The sequence below is a fragment of the Perognathus longimembris genome, chromosome 3 (genome assembly GCF_023159225.1).
Source record: "Perognathus longimembris pacificus isolate PPM17 chromosome 3, ASM2315922v1, whole genome shotgun sequence".
NCBI lineage: Eukaryota > Metazoa > Chordata > Mammalia > Rodentia > Heteromyidae > Perognathus > Perognathus longimembris.
In genome coordinates this window covers 5894973-5913252 of record NC_063163.1, presented here as the reverse complement: position 1 = coordinate 5913252, position 18280 = coordinate 5894973, and the positions used below count along the sequence as shown (strand labels likewise).

The window sequence follows — 18280 nt, the reverse complement described above, 5'->3', positions numbered from 1 at the left end:
GCCGCGTGGACAGTATGCATGGTATGGATACATCAGTACAAGAGGCAGAGGTGAGGTAAGACGTAGAGTTTTGAAGGTACTAAGCTGCTAGCTTGAAAGATGGAGGAAAGTCCTCAAGCCCAGAAATGCAAGGAATGTAGTAGGATCGGAAGCCAAGAGGCTGGGAAAAACATTGTCCCCAGAAGGAACTGGCTGGGTCAGTACCCAGTCATTAATGCAAAGAAACTGATTGCAGACACTGACCTCCAAAACGGTTCCAAAAGCCACGTGTGTTGTTTTAGAATACAAAGTCAGCGTTTTTTTTTTTAATGGCAGCAAAAGGAAGCTAATATAAGCAGCTTTTTTTAATGAACTAAAGTCTGAACTTCATATGTTTGTATGTAATGAAATATTTTGACTTTTTAAAACACTGAAAACATTAAAACTTATTCTTAGCTTCTGAGCTCTACAAAGCCAGGTGGTGGGGAAGAGTTTGCTTGTGTGTTGTAGTCTGAAATATCCCCAAATAATTGTCACAGTGAACACAGGCCTGTATTAAAGTCATACTGTATAATGGCCATGGACTTTTGTTTCGCAATTAGAATGATATTGATGGAGTTCATTGTGCATTAGTGCACAGTGTAAGGAAATAGGACATTTCAACAAACCGCAAAAGCATCAATAGAATGTGAGCCTTTCCTGCTGAGAATCTTTATTAATAAACTAGTATTAGGAGAATTTAATATATATATATTTTTTTTTGGCCAGTCCTGGGCCTTGGACTCAGGGCCTGAGCACTGTCCCTGGCTTCTTCCCGCTCAAGGCTAGCACTCTGCCACTTGAGCCACAGCGCCGCTTCTGGCCATTTTCTGTATATGTGGTGCTGGGGAATCGAACCCAGGGCCTCGTGTATCCGAGGCAGGCACTCTTGCCACTAGGCCATATCCCCAGCCCGAGAATTTAATATTTTAATAGTGCTTTTAATCATAAACTATAGCAAACATCTTGAAAGAGAAAAAGCAGTAACCTCTCATCATCCTCTCATGGCAGTAGTCGCTGCCATCGTCCTCTTGTTATAATCTGTAATTACCTTGTTTATGTTTTACTTGTTTCCACTCTTTTCCCCCACTAGAGATACCAGTCGTTTGCTGGACAGCATCTGACACATAGAAGATCTTCAACCAATACTTATTGAATGAATTTCTATTTGTGGTGAGCAACTTTGGTTATGTCACTGTGGCTTGGCCAGGGTGTATATTCAAACATTATTCTGGATGTTTCTATGAGAGTATTTTTTTTTGGTGAAATGCACATTGAAGTCGTGAAAGTGGAGCAGATTGCCCTCTCTAACATGGGTAAGCTTTGTTTAACCAGTTGAAGGGCTTCATAGCACCCGAAACCAGACCTGAACAGAAAGGCATTCTACCTGGAGATAGCCTTTAGGCTTGAACTACAAGCCTGGTTCTTCCTGAGTCTCTGAGCCTTTGGATTTAACTACAGAACTTTGGATTGGCTAACCCTCCAGAAATAGGTGAGCCAACTTCTTCATACAGTTTTCTATTTAGATGCATTGTATATAGTTCTTTGTCTCTGGAGAATTCTACCGTTACCATGGAATTCCAAAAGAAGATAAAAATGTCTTCTATCGTCACAGCCATTCTATTTGTGGCACAACTTATAGCCAGGGCAATTAAGGGTGGAAAACAATTCCAGTTATTAAAAAAGTAAGAAAGAGACACTGTTGCTCTTTTCAAATAGGAAAAAAAAAATAACAGCAAACACCTGATCAGATCAAATCATTTTACATGGTTTCGCAAGGAACATACATAAATCTCTAGTCCTTTTAAACACATTAGCTAGCTAGCAATACTATTTTAAAAATTTCGAACCAAAATAATAACAAATATAGAAAGTAGTTAAGAGCAAATAAACATGAGCTGGAGCTAGGATCTCCATCTAGAGTGTCAGACCCACCAGTGGTGTGCTCTTCCTACTGAAGATTTTGATCTTCAGCAAAGTACACACGCAAATAAACAAAAATTTCAAAGATCAGCTACGAGAACAGCAGAAATTCTCTGTGCTATCAAAAGCTACTGCACCAGCGGCTCATGAGATCTGTCTGACCTCGAGGCTTTTCTGAGCTGGGCGAAAGCCCCCCTACCCCCCCCCCACCCCCCCCCCCCCCGCCAGGCACCAGGATAGTTGTGAGAGCAGGGCCTGGAATTTAGACCCAGCCTCCTTATTTCACATCCGTATGTTTTGCTCCTCTTCCTTCTCCTCCTGAAGTGAGAGACTTAAAAGAAAACGATCCTGGACTGGAGGGTTGAGTCCAGTGGTAGAGAGCACCAGTCTAGTATGTATAAGGCCCTGAGTTCAAGCCTTGTTGGTGGCACTACACAAGAGGAAGAGAAAGAGGAGGAGGAGAAGAGGAAGAGGTAGAGGAAAAGGCGTGTTATACAGGAATTCAGTCTGGAGATAGAGAGAAGCCACATTTTCAGAAGCAAAGCTTGGTATCCTCAATCAAGTTGCTGAAAATATGGGGGAGCGGGAGAGAATCTACAGGTCATTGCTACATAGTTCCGTGGACACCAAGAGATAGCAGGAAGATTTAGTGAGGAACTGTGCTCAGATTCCTGAGCTAAGCACTGGAGCTAGACCAGAGGTCTGCCAAGTCTGGGTCAGCTTCCAGGCCAAGGGAAAAAAGAACAGCAAAAAGAAACAAGCAAGGGCTGGGAATGTGGCCTAGTGGTAGAGTAAAGCTTGCCTAGCATGCATGAAGGCCTGGGTTTGATTCCTTAGTACCATATAAACAGTAAAAGCCACAAGAAGTGCTGTGGCTCAAGTGGTACAGTGCTAGCCTTGAGCAACAGATCAGGGACAGTGCCCTGGCCCTGAGTTCAAGCCACAGGACTGGCAAAAAAGAAGAAGAAAAAGAAACAGAAACAGGCATTGATAGAAAGGACTGGCCCTACTCATTTGGGGGCTTCCCTATGGGAGGAACTTTGCCCACAGGAAGGCAGGCCTAGGATGAGGCTTAGAAAGAGGTGTGGCCAGAGTGAATAAGCATCCACAATAACAGCTTTCAGGGGACAAAGTTTGGCTCTTCAGTCTTGTACATTAATTCAGGGCAGGTGGTCAGCCAGCTGTGGGAGCCAGACTCCGACTTTTCCCTTTCTTCTCCAAGGTCTAAGGACTGCTAATAATTAGCACGACATAAGTCTTTAAAAATCAAGGTGGTTTTTATTATAAAACATTTTTTAAAATGCTGTAAAAGATAGACATGCGAATACTTTATAAGTAGAAACACCTTGATAATGCACACAGCAGTTGTTATATCGTCTATGGAATTCAGGCTTAAAAAAATACTCTTCTTTGCAAAAAGTTAAACGTCTTCGGAGCACCATTATTTGAGTGGAAGGTACTTTGCACTTCAGAGTTCATCTTTGGTCTGTAATTGAGAAACAAAATATTTAAAACTAGTAAGACGTTTCATATAATTAAAGAAAACTTGTATTAGACAATGAGTTATTTCCCGCCCCCCCACAAAAATGAAGGAATAAAAAGGCTAGATGGTTTTAGAGCCCAGAACTGCTTCTGGAGGATCAGAACAGGGGTTCACATGGGGACCCCCACCCCTCACCCAAGCATCCACGGGTTTGGGTTACCATAGGCCCTTGTGTTACGACTGGAGTAGACAAAGAGTAAGAAATGATTTGATTGTTAACACTGATGATGCACTACTGACCAGTGACTCGGTGGTAAATCAGTTCTCAAGAAAAAAAAAAAAAAGACAAAGGCTGGGAATGGGGCCTAGTGGGTAGAGTGCTTCCCTCGTATATATGAAGCCCTGGGTTCGATTCCTCAGCACCGCATATATAGAAAAAACCGGAAGTGGCCCTGTGGCTCAAGTGGTAGAGTGCTAGCCTTGAGCAATAAGAAGCCAGGGACAGTGCTCAGGCCTTGAGTTCAAGCCTCAGGACTGGAAAAAAAAAGACAAAGATACAAATAAAGCAACACAAATTCTGATTTATATCGTGTGCTGATGACCATCATGGCATAAATATTACTACCAGGTTAATTCCAAGCTACCGGAATCTTAACTAGTATGCTAAATCCAGAAATAATTAGCCATCAGGAACTCAAATGACTTGTTTTAGTTACATCAGTTTATTCTTTTTGAATATCCTTGCCAGGCAAAATATAATGATTTTTAAATCTTGCCTTCCCACAATTTTAAGTTTCTTCATTCAGAACACGATGACATTGCTTACACTAATCTCAAACAGTACATTCCTACTCTCCCTGTATATCATATCTCTGCATATAAGCATACACACAATCTGATCATGAGAAACTGGGCTTAGCTTTGCTATCATCCAGGTAGGTGATTTCTGAGCTAAATTCTTCTTCGGACTCAGTTTTGCTAACCATAAAGAGAATAACTTCATGACCTCCAGGCCCCTTTCTCGCTTCACAAGTTCAGGTGTCCATTTGATTTTTTTTTTTCTATGTATGTGGTGCTGAGGAATCGAACCCAGGGCTTCATGTATACGTGGTGAGCACTTTACCACTAGGTCATATTCCCAGCCCCTATCTTCCTAACATTAACGTATTACCTTTACACTATTCAAGAAACAGATTCCAAGCCCTTCTAGTTTTATTTATTTATTTTTGGCCAGTCCTGGGGTTTGGACTCAGGGCCTGAGCAGTGCCCCTGGCTTCTTTTTGCTCAAGGCTAGCACTCTGCCACTTGAGCCACAGCGCCACTTCTGGCCATTTTCTGTATATGTGGTGCTGGGGAATCGAACCCAAGGCCTCATGTATATGAGGCAGGCACTCTTGACACTAGGCCATATCCCCAGCCCTCCATTTGATTTTTATAAACAGTCATCACGTCCTAATATTGAGGTTACATTAAAATGAGTAAGTTGAGTAACAAGAATATTCACAGCTGATTTATCTCATGGGAAGATGAGGGCAATGGATAATTCCCGTGAAAATCCTTTTCAGATTGCCAACATCTTTTCAGAGCTATGTGATCTGAACTCTCACATTCTAAGAGGCTTCCCTTAGCTTTGCCAGGGAGCTAGTTTGCCTTCTTAAGAACTGAGCTGCACAGGAAGGGGATACAAGAGGATCATCAACAATAGAAGCTACGGTGTCACATGGCATGTTGAAAGTAATTACAACAGCGATATAACAGTCGTTTCCATAACATGGAGTTCATTTCACTTAGCATCATCTTATGTGTTCATAAGGGTATATATTGGGCTCTTGTGATCCTCTGCTGTGACTAGCCTAATCACTGTATCTTATCTGAGTACATTGTAAACCGTATATACTGGTATTAGAACTAGGAAAGCGAAAGGGAATACCAAAATCGAGAGACACAGGGTAAAAAGACAAACGACTACAAAAGCAATACTTGCAAAACTGTTAGGTGTAAATCAACTAATGGGGGGAGAGGGAAAAGGGGAGGGGGGAATGAGGGAGGAGGTAACAAACAGTACAAGAAATGTATCCAATGCCTAACATATGAAACTGTAACCTCTCTGTACATCAGTATGACAATAAATAAGAAAAAAATAACAAAGCATGAATAAAAAGGAGGTGTCAGGAGGAACTCAACCCTTTGTTGCCTAATTACTGATATTCACTCCACCTTCATTCTTACACGGACACTGGCCAGCAGCTGAGTTCTGTTACCTTTGTCCTGTGACAGGTGCAAGGAAAGAGGTCGTCCTCCACCTGTGGTTCTACCCTCTTCATACCCTCCCGGATCTGGGGCTCGCTCACTTGTCGGTTGGCATACTCCTATGACGCAACAGTGCAAAAAAAAAAAAAAAAAAGAAGCATTCCTTACCCAAGCACATTCATCAAATGAGACATGCCAAAATTTAGAATTCCCAGGTTCGTGTAACTCAGAGCGTCTGGGCCCCGTGGATCCTGTGAACGCTATCTGAATGGAAAGTGGGATGGATATATACCTGGCTCTCTCATCGCGGGAATTTCTGGAGGTGCTTTGGGCCTATGATTTGGCTGCACGACATATTTATTCGTGTAACTTTTAAGTCCTGAATGCATGCCCTCCCTTAGGTAGCCTTGTGGCTGTACTTGGCCAGATGCCACCTGTTTCCTGGGAGTATGAGTCCGCACCACTGCTGGACAGAGTGCAGACGGGCCAACGTATGGAGGGCTGCTGTGCTGTGTGCTGCTACTGCTGCCGAGTCTGTGGACAGGTCGGCCTTCCCGAGGCAAGCACTCTTGCCACTAGGCCATATCCCCAGCCCCCAGGTCAGCCTTTAAATAAATAACACAGAACAGCCATTCTTATTTTTTTTTTTTAGCCAGTCGTGGGGCTCGAACTCAGGGCCTGAGCACCGTCCCTGGCTTCTTTTTGCTCAAGGCTACCACTTGGCGACTTGAGCCACAGCGCCACTTCTGGCCATTTTCTATATATGTGGTGCTGAGGAATCGAACCCAGGGCTTCATGTATATGAGACGAGGACTTTACCACTAGGCCATATTCCCAGCCCCAACAGCAATTCTTACTGGCCTGTCATTTTCTTTGGCCTTCTCCAATCAGAGAACCAGCATCACACTGACTATTTCCCTCACGATTCCGCCCCAAATTTGCATGACTGCTTTTCTGTGTTTTCACCACCTCTGCCTGACAGTGAAAATAACGCTGCCCATGATCTTCCCCTAGAGGGAGAATCCGAGGACAGAGCGATTTCTGCCTTGTGCCCATGTGGCGGGCAGAAGCCTCAGTTGCCCTCTTCCCTGGTGATGCTCTTACACTGGGATTGCGCACTGTGCTAAGCACTCGGGAAGGAACACTGCTCAGTGGGTCTTCTAGGAATTCAGACCGTGATTTCCCCTGGTTCACTCATTCATTTTACACAGATCACCCTCGGCAGCTCATCTCCCGGGGATGGTAAAAGAACAGGAGGCGTCATTGCAGGCCAGAAACACCAGCTTTGTTCTGTAGCTGAGCCCCATAACATGGGGCTCGGTATCTGAAATTCTGAGAAAGCAAGCTCAATCGTGTTTCTGTACTATTATTATTATTATTATTATTATTATTTTGCCAGTCCTGGGGCTTGGACTCAGGGCCTGAGCACTGTCCCTGGCTTCTTTTTTTTTGCTCAAGGCTAGCACTCTGCCACTTGAGCCACGGCGCCACTTCTGGCCATTTTCTGTATATGTGGTGCTGGGGAATTGAACCCAGGGCTTCATGTATGGGAGGCAAGCACTCTTGCCACTAGGCCATATCCCCAGCCCATGGTGTAGCACCTTAAAAAAAATAAAACCTCTTAAAGTATCATATATGCCTTGCTTACAATTTCTAAATGCATGGGTTCATGAAAATAATTTTCAAAAGCAGTAAGGGCTCAATTGAGGTGATAGTAAGAGACGCAAGCACACCTATTTGCCAGTACTGTGGCTTGAACCTTGGGCCTGAGGGCTATCCCTGAGCTGTTTTTGCTCAAAGCTAGTGCCTTTACAGTTACTTGAGCCAGGCTCTACTTCCAGCTTTTTGATGGTGAACTGGAGATAAGAGTCTCGTGGACTTTCCTACCTGGGCTAGCTTTGAACTGTGACCCGCAGATCTCAGCTTCTTGGGTAGGACTGCAGGTGTGAGCAACTGGCTGGGCTCATCTCGTATTGTTTAAATAAAGAAAGCGTAAGGCAGCAGCAATGTAACATGAAGGGCAAATGGGAGTCCACGGGGTCAGAGGCCAACCTGCTAATCCCATCTCACATGGTTGTAATACTAATATACTTGTCACTACAGTCAGGTGTAGTAGGGCTCGTGCCTGTAATCCCAGCTACTTAGGACGATGAGCTCTGAAGCCAGTTTGAGGCCAGCCTGGCCGCATACATCTACGAGGCTCTTATCTCCAATTAAGAAGCAAAAAGCCAGAGGTCAAGGTATGGCTCAAATGATAGGGCACCTGTCTCCAGTGAAAAAGCTAAGCGAGAGCTCAAAGCCTGGAGTTCAAGCCTTAGCACTGGCACAACAAACAAACAAAATAAAGAAAACCTTTTACTGGATGTTGCAACATTCTCTATCAGTTAAATCTTTGGTTTTCAGCTACCTGTTACTTAGTATTTATTTGATTTTTCATCTAAAGAGGTTCATGTGTCTCTACATGCTTTATGTTAATCCACATTTAGAAAATGTTAAAAGGTATGTATATTTCAATTTTACATATATGTGCAATCAGCTACATATTTATATTAATCAAAATATCTTTTATACAATTTAGAATATGTATATACAATTTTACATATAATACATACTATATAGGTGTGGGTATCCAATTTTAAGTTGTAAGATTATTTTCTTAGAAAATGCAAACCTGGAAAAGCTTGAAATAATAGCAAAATATGTCATCTCCCATGAGATTATTTCTTGCAAATTCTTGTCCGGCTTTTGCTATCTTCTTTGCCTACGGGGGAAAAGAAAATCCTTTCATGGAACATATTTTCTCCTAGGGTTGAGAGACACAAACATATCTTTAGCGTATACACCCATGGGATGAGCAAAGGCAGGAACACTTGATGGTCAACTTATGTGGGGAAAGGAACACTGAACAGAGTATGTTTGTTCATAGAGTGGTTTGGAAGACTGGGAAGTCTGAGTAGTCATATTGCACACCCTAGGGGAGAGAAGACACCCAGCACACAAAGGAACAACGGTGCTACAAAGTAAACAAAATAGGATGCCCTATTAATGTACTGGCTTCCCAGTTTTCCTCCCTTCCTCCTTTCTTTCTCTCCTTCCCTCTCTCCTGCTCTCTTCTTTTTCTCCCTCCCTCCTTTTCTTGTGTGTCAGTAGTGGGACTTGAATCAGGGCCTCGTGCTCTTGCTTAGTCACACTGCTAGCAGAGGCAACACTTACCTTTCAGAACAACTCTACTGACAGAGAAAGCTATGGCCAAGGCCAGAGTTTAGCTTTTATTTTTTTTGGGGGGGGGGCAGTCTTGGGGCTTGAACTCAGGGTCTGAGCACTGTCTCTGAGTTTGTTTTGCTCAAGGCTAACACTCTAACCACTTGAACCACAGCACCACTTCCGGCTTTTTCTATATATGTGGTGCTGAGGAATCGAACCCAGGGCTTCATGCATGCCAGGCAAGCGCTCTACCACCAAGCCACACTCCCAGCCCGCCAGAGCTTAGCTTTTGTTTCATATGATAAATGGACAGCTAATACAAGATGCAGGCTGTGTTTGTCTTGAAGGGAGTTGTTGCACTCTCTGGGAGCTAGCAGCTTCCCATGCACAGGTAAAAGCTGTAGCTGAGCACCTTAACACCCTTCTGTTAGACATGTCCAACATGGCTGCGTCGCTAGTGCGCATGCTCGAGTGACTAACTTTCAAGAGACTAACTTTACCTCTGCATCATGATCTTTTGCCCACTGGAGTTTTTCCAGCAGATCGCTCAGGTTGTTTTTCACTGGAATGTAGTGTTTCCAGGGCTGCAGCTCATTGTAAAAGTGCTCGTAGTAGATGGAGTCCTGCTTCAGCACAACGCTGTCACCTACCAGCAGATAGGGCAGGCGATAGGCCGCCACAGTGCCATCGACGTTTATTTGATACTTGTGCTGTATGATGACAGTAGAGGAAAGGAACCTTTGTTAAATTCCATTTCCCATTCCCCACATCCATTCCAACTAGCTTTGCCATATTAATTTGTTTGCCAGTCCTGGGACTTGAACTCAGGGCCCTGGGCACTGTCCCTAAACTTCTTTTGCTCAAGGCTAGCACTCTACCACTGGAGCCATAGCCCCCTGCTTCCAGTTTTTTCTGTTTATGTGGTACTGAGGAATCGAACCCAGGGCTTCATGCATGCTAGGCAAGTACTCTGCTGCTAAGCCACATTCCCAGCCCCCTGCCTTTGCCATTTAGTCAGTACTGGTGGGTACCAGGCTGACCTAGAGCTGGTGCTTATTTCCGATGTGCTTCTAAATTTCATAAATAGAACAATAAATCTCATGTTCAAGTAGCTGATAAAGTCATAAAATGGTTGACCCACTACACAAGAAGGGAGATTTATCTGTGACTTTGTAATACCTCTAATAATCATCATTCTTTGTCATCTTCTTTATCTTTATCTTCTTCTTTGCTTAGCCACAGTAGGGTTTGAATTCAAGGCCTTGTACTCACTAGACAATTGTTCTATCATTTCAACCACGCCCCAGCCCCTCCACTTCTTTAGTAATTACGCATGCATTCCTCATGATGGTACATTCTGTTTCATGTTAATCATATCTATTAAATATCACATGGGCACATGTGCTGGGAGGAACTTAATAAACTCTGGAACAAGAACAGCTCTGAATAAAATTTTTTCATAGGGCTGGGGGTATGGCCTAGCGGCAAGAGTGCTCGCCTCGTATACATGAGGCCCTGGGTTCAATTCCCCAGCACCATATATACAGAAAATGGCCAGAGGTGGCGCTGTGGCTCAGGTGGCAGAGTGCTAGACTTGAGCAAAAAGAAGCCAGGGACAGTGCTCAGGCCCTGAGTCTAAGCCTCAGGACTGGCAAAAAAAAAAAAAGAAGAAAAAATTTTTTTTTCATAGAACATTTTAGAGGACTTTCAAAAAACATCGGTAGGGGCTGGGAATATGGCCTAGCGCTAAAAGTGCTCACCTTGTATACATGAAGCCTGAAGTGGTGCTGTGGCTCAAGTGGCAGAGTGCTAGCCTTGAGCAAAAAGAAGCCAAGGACAGTACTCAGGCCCTGAGTTCAAGCCCCAGCACTGGCAAAAACAAAACAAAACAAAACAAAACAAAAATCATCAGTGGTGTGAAACACAGAGCGGCGTGCACTGCTTGAAAAAGGGAGCCGTCAAAAAAAAAAATTTACATGTGAGAAACAGGAGCAACCCACACTCGAGATGAGAGCCATCCTTCACCCTCAGAATTCCCAGGCTGGCCGTCCAGCTGGGCTTCAAGTCACTGCCCACCACAAGGCCTGAGCAGGGCCGCCTGGCTTCCACTTTCCTGCCTGGGGTGCAGTGTGTCTTCTGCGAAGCGTCTGTGAAATGACCCACCTGCATTCATTCACAGAAAAAGAACGTGCGCTGACCTGCACTTATCTTAAGGGAAAGCTTGGGGGGGGGGGAGTGGGAACGGGTTCTCAGCAGCTCCGTGCCAGGGTGCTCACTATGGTTTGGGCTGGCCTGGCCACCCCTCTGTCACCGACATACTTCGGCCTAAAATTCCCATATCACTGTACACTGGAAAAGCAGGAAGGATGACCTGAGGATTAGTGTCCCACCTTGAAGAAGTCGAAAAACGAGATGTGCTTCACAATGGGACCGTATAGGCTCTCGTCGTGTTTAAAGAAGAAGAAGTTGGTGAAGGCGGCGTCGATGAGCTCTGGGTGCTTTCTGCTGAGTTTCACCAATTCCAGTCTCTCTTTGCGGCTGTCTCGTCCCCTCCAGACAGCTGTAGAGTTCTTCCTTTCCCAGGGCGGCCCTGTGTTGGCTTGCACAGACATCATATCCAGACTCACACTAGAAGACAGAAAACGCAACACGTCTTCCTCCCAAACCACCAAGTCACCGAGGCAGATGGAGGAGAACTCACCAAAGAGAGCAAAGCAAGGCTGGGGGTCAACCCTGACTCTTCTCTCACCGGCCCATGGTTTCGAGAACAGAGTCGGTCAGGTCGTAGGTGGGCATGACAATGTCCTTGGAATCCGTGGAGCCACACCAGGAGAAGATTGGATGGATGTTTGAATCAGATTTCTTCCTTTCCAAAGGCCAGTCCCCCAGATTAACAAAAAACTCTACATCCGGCATCTTCACCTAGGGAAAAGAAGAGAAAGAACGTATTACTCAAAGCTCTTACACTGCATGCCACCTTTTAATTATCTATTAAGTCACCGATTGCATGGAATGAGAGGCCAACCTTACAAGCTTCAGACCATGATAATTACCCCAGTAAAAGCATTCTGTATTTCCTTTCTGTGATGTGCACATTGGCCCAACAGACTTACAAGGCTGAGATGCAAAGGTCGTTTCTGTACTAATACATGATCAAAGAGAGAAAGAAAATCACTGGCAATTACAGCACTCAGCCGTGCTTTATTGTAAATGAGCCAGACGCTTCCTTCCTTCTGCTGATAAGTGGTAGGAAAAGGATCTGAACTCTGGAAGCTGAACAACCTATATCACTATATTAATATAGTAGTATGTCAATCATATATTATATAGCATGTAATATCATACATAATTATTTTATATATGGATGGATGTTTGTATACACCCTCCCCCACTCCAGGGGAGAACAGTCTAAGAAGCACCTTCAGAAATGGGCAGTCCTCTCTTTGCATTGACATCAACAAATGAGGAGTATTTGCTGCTGTTCCACTGTCTGAACCTAAAGGATGTATCCTATCTTCTCTATATACATTGCTTCAGAATTAAGTGATTGTAAATGCTTTGCAAACTTGGGAGGAAAGGAACTATCATTTTCACATTTCTTGCATGAGTTATTCAATTAAGCTGTCCAGAATTTATCTGATAAATAAATATTATGATAGATAACAAACATACAACTGGTAAATGCTATCATTTTTATTCTGACCACTTTAATGCTGTTAACTATTCTATTGGCACTCAATTATAACACCTAACACCAAGAACAGTTTGGTATAAGGCAGGCCTTCACTGGACTCAAAGTAGGTTTGGTACCAAAGTAATGTTACTATAAGGCATTTTTCTCTTTGCCACAAGTCATGGTTTCGTAGGGGTGAGATGTTTCTTCAAGAAAGATATGCTTTGTTCTTAAATATCAGCATCTTCAAAGACTCAAGTGGTAGTGGAAAACTAGGCCACTCCAGGTTTGGGAAGCCAGCCCCTGAAGCTTGGAAGAACCAGCAAGTCAGAGTGGGGGAGACGGGACAGATAGGACCAGAGCCTCAGAAAGAAGGAAAATGGCCTTGACATTCTTTGGTTTGGGGCTTCTGGTCTGGCTTCCAGAACAGTGAGAGAATAAATTCATTGTTTTAAGATACTCAGTTCGTACCATTTTGTTACAGCAGCCCTTGGAAAAGAATCCAAGTAGCTCTCATATATGACATGGAAGTTCAGAATATTGTTATAATAAGATCTCCAGAGTAGCAGGCCCTTTCTCATGTTATTCGTTTGGTTTTGAAAAGTTACACTGTAATACCAGGATTCGCACTGCCTATATATACTTACAGGAAATATATGCGACATATAGTCTCACCTTTCTAGTCAAAGAAAGCAGGATGGCATCCATGAAAATTCTAAACCCTACATGCTCACCATGAGTCTTGATATAAACCTGAAAGAGAAGTTAACGTTTGGTAGGTCAGTCTGAAAGTCTTGGCAAACTTCCCCGAAGAAATCCTGGTCACAATGATTCCCATTAAGACCATGCTTCATAAAACTATTTATCTAGTTACGGTTAAAAGAAAACAAACCAGGGCTGGGGATATAGCCTAGTGGCAAGAGTGCCTGCCTCGGATACACGAGGCCCTAGGTTCGATTCCCCAGCACCACATATACAGAAAACGGCCAGAAGTGGCACTGTGGCTCAAGTGGCAGAGTGCTAGCCTTGAGCGGGAAGAAGCCAGGGACAGTGCTCAGGACCTGAGTCCAAGGCCCAGGACTGGCCAAAAAAAAAAAAAAAAGAAAACAAACCAGAGTCAGGAAAACAAGCAAACCTGAACCAAACAATGTACCTTGTTGTCTTTCAAGGTGTAGTGACACAGACTCTGCCTCTGTCCAAATCTTGTTGGGATTTCTGCGGCAATCTTTTCTGGATCGACAGTAGGGAAATGTGCTAGATCTTTCTGAATCTGAGTAATGGTTTCTGGGCAGTTCATCTCCTTTAGCCAGGTTGCACTATCTTCCAAAGGACAGTCACAATTCTCATGATAAACTGGCCCTATTTAGATACACAAAAGTACAAGTGAAAATTCTACTCAGCATTTGAAACATGTAACAACTATCCAAATCATGCTCTGCCTGAATTCTGCCTAGTTAGGTGGGCTTGAACTCAGGATCTGGGTGCTGCCTTGAGCTCTTTTTGTTCAAGGCTAGTGCTCTGCCACTTGAGCCACAGCTCCATTTGCAGCATTTTTTTTTTTGAGTGGTTAACAGTCTCTTTTCTGTCTAAGATGGCTTTGAACCACAATCCTCAGACCTCAGCCTCCTGAGTAGCCAGGATTTCAGGCATGAGCCACTGGTGCCTGGCTTGAAAATATCTTATAAAAGAGATATACAGGGTTTTACAAGTAAGCAGGCCCTCTAAACTTATCAAGGTAAACTTTACAAGATAGTCCTGTGATATTTTCACATATAAGTAGACTTGCAATTTTACTTTCAATTAAGTAACATCTACTTTTCTTCTTTCATTGACTAAATAATACACTAAATTGTTTTTACTGATGGAAGGACAGATATTATTGTATTCCAACACGACTGTTACAAAATTACATTCCAAAGTACCTCTTAAAATATATGGAGATCTGGCCACATGGTGACCTTGGTATTTTACTTCTATCTTCAGATTTTTGTAGCTTGCATACATTCTGTATCTTACTATGAAAGACCCATCCTTCCGGTCTAAAACCTGGACTCCAACTCTAGTGAACTGCTCCTCAGGGGCTGAGATTTTAACTTGGAACACCTTTTCACCTGGAGAAGATGTAAACCTGGGGAAGCAATGAAAGGAAAGGTTATTAGGCGGAATAAATGCATAGTGATTATGTTCTAACATATGCCTATTGCTTCTTTCTATGTTTTCAAGAATAAATAGGGTGGGTCCAGGCTGAAAAAAGGTTAAACAATAGCTCCACTAAGGGAAAATATATTCATCTAACAGGATATGACACATGAGATATGACTCCTAATCAAGGTAAGCACAGAACATCTAGGTATTCCACATGTAAAAATATTCCTATCAGTCTATTTATTCATGTCACTCCTACTTGGAAGTTTGTGATCAAATGGAACCCTAAAAGAGGACCTTGTATCTTTTTTATTACCTTAATGTTTTATTATTATTATAAAGGTGATGTACAGAGGGGTTACAATTATATAAGTTAGGTAAAGAGTACATTGCTTTTTGGACAATGTATCAGGCAAGTAGCCTTTTTTTCTGGTAATCTTTAAGTAGTTGTAAGTTTCAAGTCAACATACAAAGTGTTAACTACAACAGCATCCTGATCAATGTCACCCCTCCCGCAGTCCTCCCTCCCCTCTCCCAATCCCACCTACCCCCTCAAGTCGCCCAGTTGCATATTCATATCTGCACTTGAATATCACTTCACTTACCTACCATTTGTCCGTCTCTCTTTTCCCCTCCCCTGCCTTACTCCCACAAAACAAACAAACAAGCAAGCAAGCAAGCAGGCTTCAGCTTTCTGGTATTTATTTCGTTAGACTACATTCGGTTGTTCAGAAGAGTTAAACCATGAGAATGCCCCTCCCCCAAGTATACTATACTTTATATGCATGTATAGAATCCCGTGTATATTTTCACATCTATTTATAAGTTAGATCTAACTTCCATATATGAGAGAAAACAGACACAGTTTCTCCGAGCCTGACTTACTTCAGTTAACGTAATTTTTTCCAGGGAGGACCTTACTTTTTATTTATTTATTTTTTTTGGCCAGTCCTGGGCCTTGGACTTAGGGCCTGAGCACTGTCCCTGGCTTCTTCCCGCTCAAGGCTAGCACTCTGCCACTTGAGCCACAGCGCCGCTTCTGGCCGTTTTCTGTATATGTGGTGCTGGGGAATCGAACCTAGGGCCTTGTGTATCCCAGGCAGGAACTCTTGCCACTAGGCTATATCTCCAGCCCCAACCAGGGAGGACCTTACTTTTAAAAATTGTTCTCAGTGACTCTTTATTTGTTTTTTTTTTTTGGCCAGTCTTAGGGTTTGGACTCAGGGCCTGAGCACTGTCCCTGGCTTCCTTTTGCTCAAGGCTAGCACTCTGCCACTTGAGCCACAGCGCCACTTCTGGCCATTTTCTATATATGTGGTGCTGAGGAATTGAACCCAGGGCCTCATGTATATGAGGCAAGCACTCTTGCCACTAGGCCATATCCCCAGCCCCTCAGTGATGCTTTAAAAAGTATCACGATCCTAAATTGTGCTCAGCCGCACGCAAAAAAATCAAAGAAGGTGGCGAATTGTACTAGTGTCATCAGTTTTCTGAAGTGAATACTCCTGCTATTAAAATGGCATTTATGTTTTCTACTCATACTATTCATAGCCAAATCACAAAAGTTGCAACCTTTCCTCTCTTTGCTTTGGACAACATTGAATTCCCAAGGTTTTTTTGTTTGTCTTTTGTGCCTGTAAAACATATACAGTCAGCATCCACAAACAATGAACATCATCATGACAGAAGTTGTGAATTATAAAGATTAAAGTGTGTGTGTGTTCATGCATGCGCTGGTCTAGGATTTGAACTCAGGATCTGACCACTATCAAGGCTAGCACTCTACCACTTGAGCCACAGCACCACTTCTGGCTTTTTCTATATATGTGGTGCTGAGGAATCGAACCCAGGGCTTCATGCATGCAAGGCGAGCACCGTGCTACCGCATGAATTCCAGCCCCCTGAGCTTTTTTTTTTTTAAATCAAACATACACATTGAATTAGCTTGAATGGGTCCTTCACTCTTCTTCCAGAACTTCCAGACACGCTTTGCCTACTGACAGATCTGTTCCCCCCCCCCGCCCCAAAAACCGAGGCCCGCACAGGAGAAATTGTGCGCAAGCCCCTGAACAACCGGGTTTAAATCCCTTACCACTGCCTACCTGGAGCCCTGGCTCTGCTCTCGACCACAACCACCCCCGGGGATGGCGAGGCGCTCAGCTTGCCGCCATAGGGTGGCACGGCATCGCCCCCGTAATGTGGTGGAACACATTGCACCTCCCGAGCCTGTGCTCCCAGACAGGAAACCAGCCGCCCCCCCCCCCCCCCAGCTGGGTGCGCAACCACACTCCAAGGGCCCCTGGCAGGGTGAAAACGGAGGTCCAGGAACTGGGGGTGGGGTTGGAGCGGATGGAAAGTCGAGGACGGTTACGCACCGGTTTCCAGATGCATCCACGGCCTGAATGTAGAAATAGCGGGCGGGCAGGACGACCTCGGCTTTCAGCCCGGGCCCCCATATGGCGCTGTTCTCCGGGCTCAGCTGTTGGGCGAGCGCGGCGGCGGGCACGGCCCCGAGAAGCGAGCAGCAGAGCAGCAGAGGGCTCCACATGGACACCGGCGATCGGGGGGGCGGGGTGCCGGGCTCGGCGCGCGCCACCCCCTCCCCACCCCACCCCACGGTCCCCGGCGACCGCCCCGCCCGAGGGTGGATGGATGGATGGATGGATGGACGGACGGATGGGCGCGTGGCAGGTTCTCCCCCCCCCCCCCACACCTCCCCGCGGGGACGCGGCGCGCGTGGGGAAAGGCGAGGCTAGCCGGGCTTCCGCGCAAGGATGGAGGAACGTGGGTCACCGCCGCCCCGGGAGCATCCTTTGGGGGCAGGGTAGGGGGAAAGAAGGGCGATTCCGCCCCGGAGGGGAGGTGGGGGGGGGGAGCCCAGCCGAGGTGCCCGGCCGAGGGGATTGGGCCGTGCGTCGCCCCGGGGCCGAGTAAGGCCGGCTGTGAGTGGGTGGCCGGGTGCACACGCGTCCCCGCGCCGGCGGCTCCCTGGGAGATGTAGTTCCCGCGCCCCGACCAGCGGAAGTCCTGCCACTCTTCCCCCACCCCCCCACTTTCAACCCCCCCCCACCATTTTCTCACGCGTCGACGTGCTGCCTCCCTAACGGAGACGCTTTCCGTCCCAGAGTCACCACTGAGGGTTCCCCTGGGGTTACGGGGCGGCCCCCCGAGCCCCCCCCCCTGCTCCGCCCGTGCCCGGGGTTGGGGGGGGGAGGGAGAGTAGCCCAGGAATCGCAAAGGGATTCCCGAGACCCCGGACGGGGCGCCGCAGTCCCGAGCGCTCCGTTGGGGAGGGAGAGGCTGGCCGGCCAGCCGGGCGGGCCCCGGGGTCACCCGAGTGCGTCTCCGGGGGGGGGGGGGCGCCGCGCCGCCAGCTGGGATCCGGTTGGGGGGGGGGATGTCGGGGACCCCGGCTCCCCCTGCTTCTCCTCCTCATCCACCCCCCTCCCCTTCCCTCCCCAGCCCCGGGCGGTGGGCGGGAGCCGAGGTGGGGGGGGGGCTGCCCGTCGTGTGCGCCCGGCGCCCTCGGCCTGGAGCAGGGATCCCCCCCCCTCCCTTCGCCCCCAGGCCACAGCGCCCGGAGG

At 45.9% G+C, this 18280-nt stretch overlaps 1 protein-coding gene across 1 annotated transcript; it reads right to left on the bottom strand.

Moving 5' to 3' along the window:
• Nucleotides 1-3178: 3178 nt before the first annotated feature.
• Poglut2 (protein O-glucosyltransferase 2) lies at nt 3179-17283 on the bottom strand. The gene is made up of 10 exons (XM_048341115.1): nt 17072-17283; nt 14474-14679; nt 13705-13910; nt 13227-13304; nt 11628-11800; nt 11269-11506; nt 9379-9588; nt 8346-8435; nt 5686-5793; nt 3179-3427 (listed from the first exon to the last, which is right to left on the bottom strand). Exons 1-10 carry the CDS (start codon nt 17242-17244, stop codon nt 3410-3412), a joined length of 1500 nt encoding a protein of 499 aa, XP_048197072.1. The 5' UTR covers nt 17245-17283; the 3' UTR covers nt 3179-3409.
• Between the last annotated feature and the right edge of the window lie 997 nt (nt 17284-18280).

Bases quoted from the DNA above. Each gene is read 5' to 3' on its own strand.
- Poglut2 (XM_048341115.1), bottom strand. From the start codon at position 17,244: ATGTGGAGCCCTCTGCTGCTCTGCTGCTCGCTTCTCGGGGCCGTGCCC. The intron at 8,436-9,378 runs GTAAAGTTAGTC...TTTCCCCCGTAG, and splicing joins CAAAAGATCATGATGCAGAG to GCAAAGAAGATAGCAAAAGC. The intron at 5,794-8,345 runs GTTTGCATTTTC...GTTGCGTCATAG, and splicing joins ATTATTTCAAGCTTTTCCAG to GAGTATGCCAACCGACAAGT.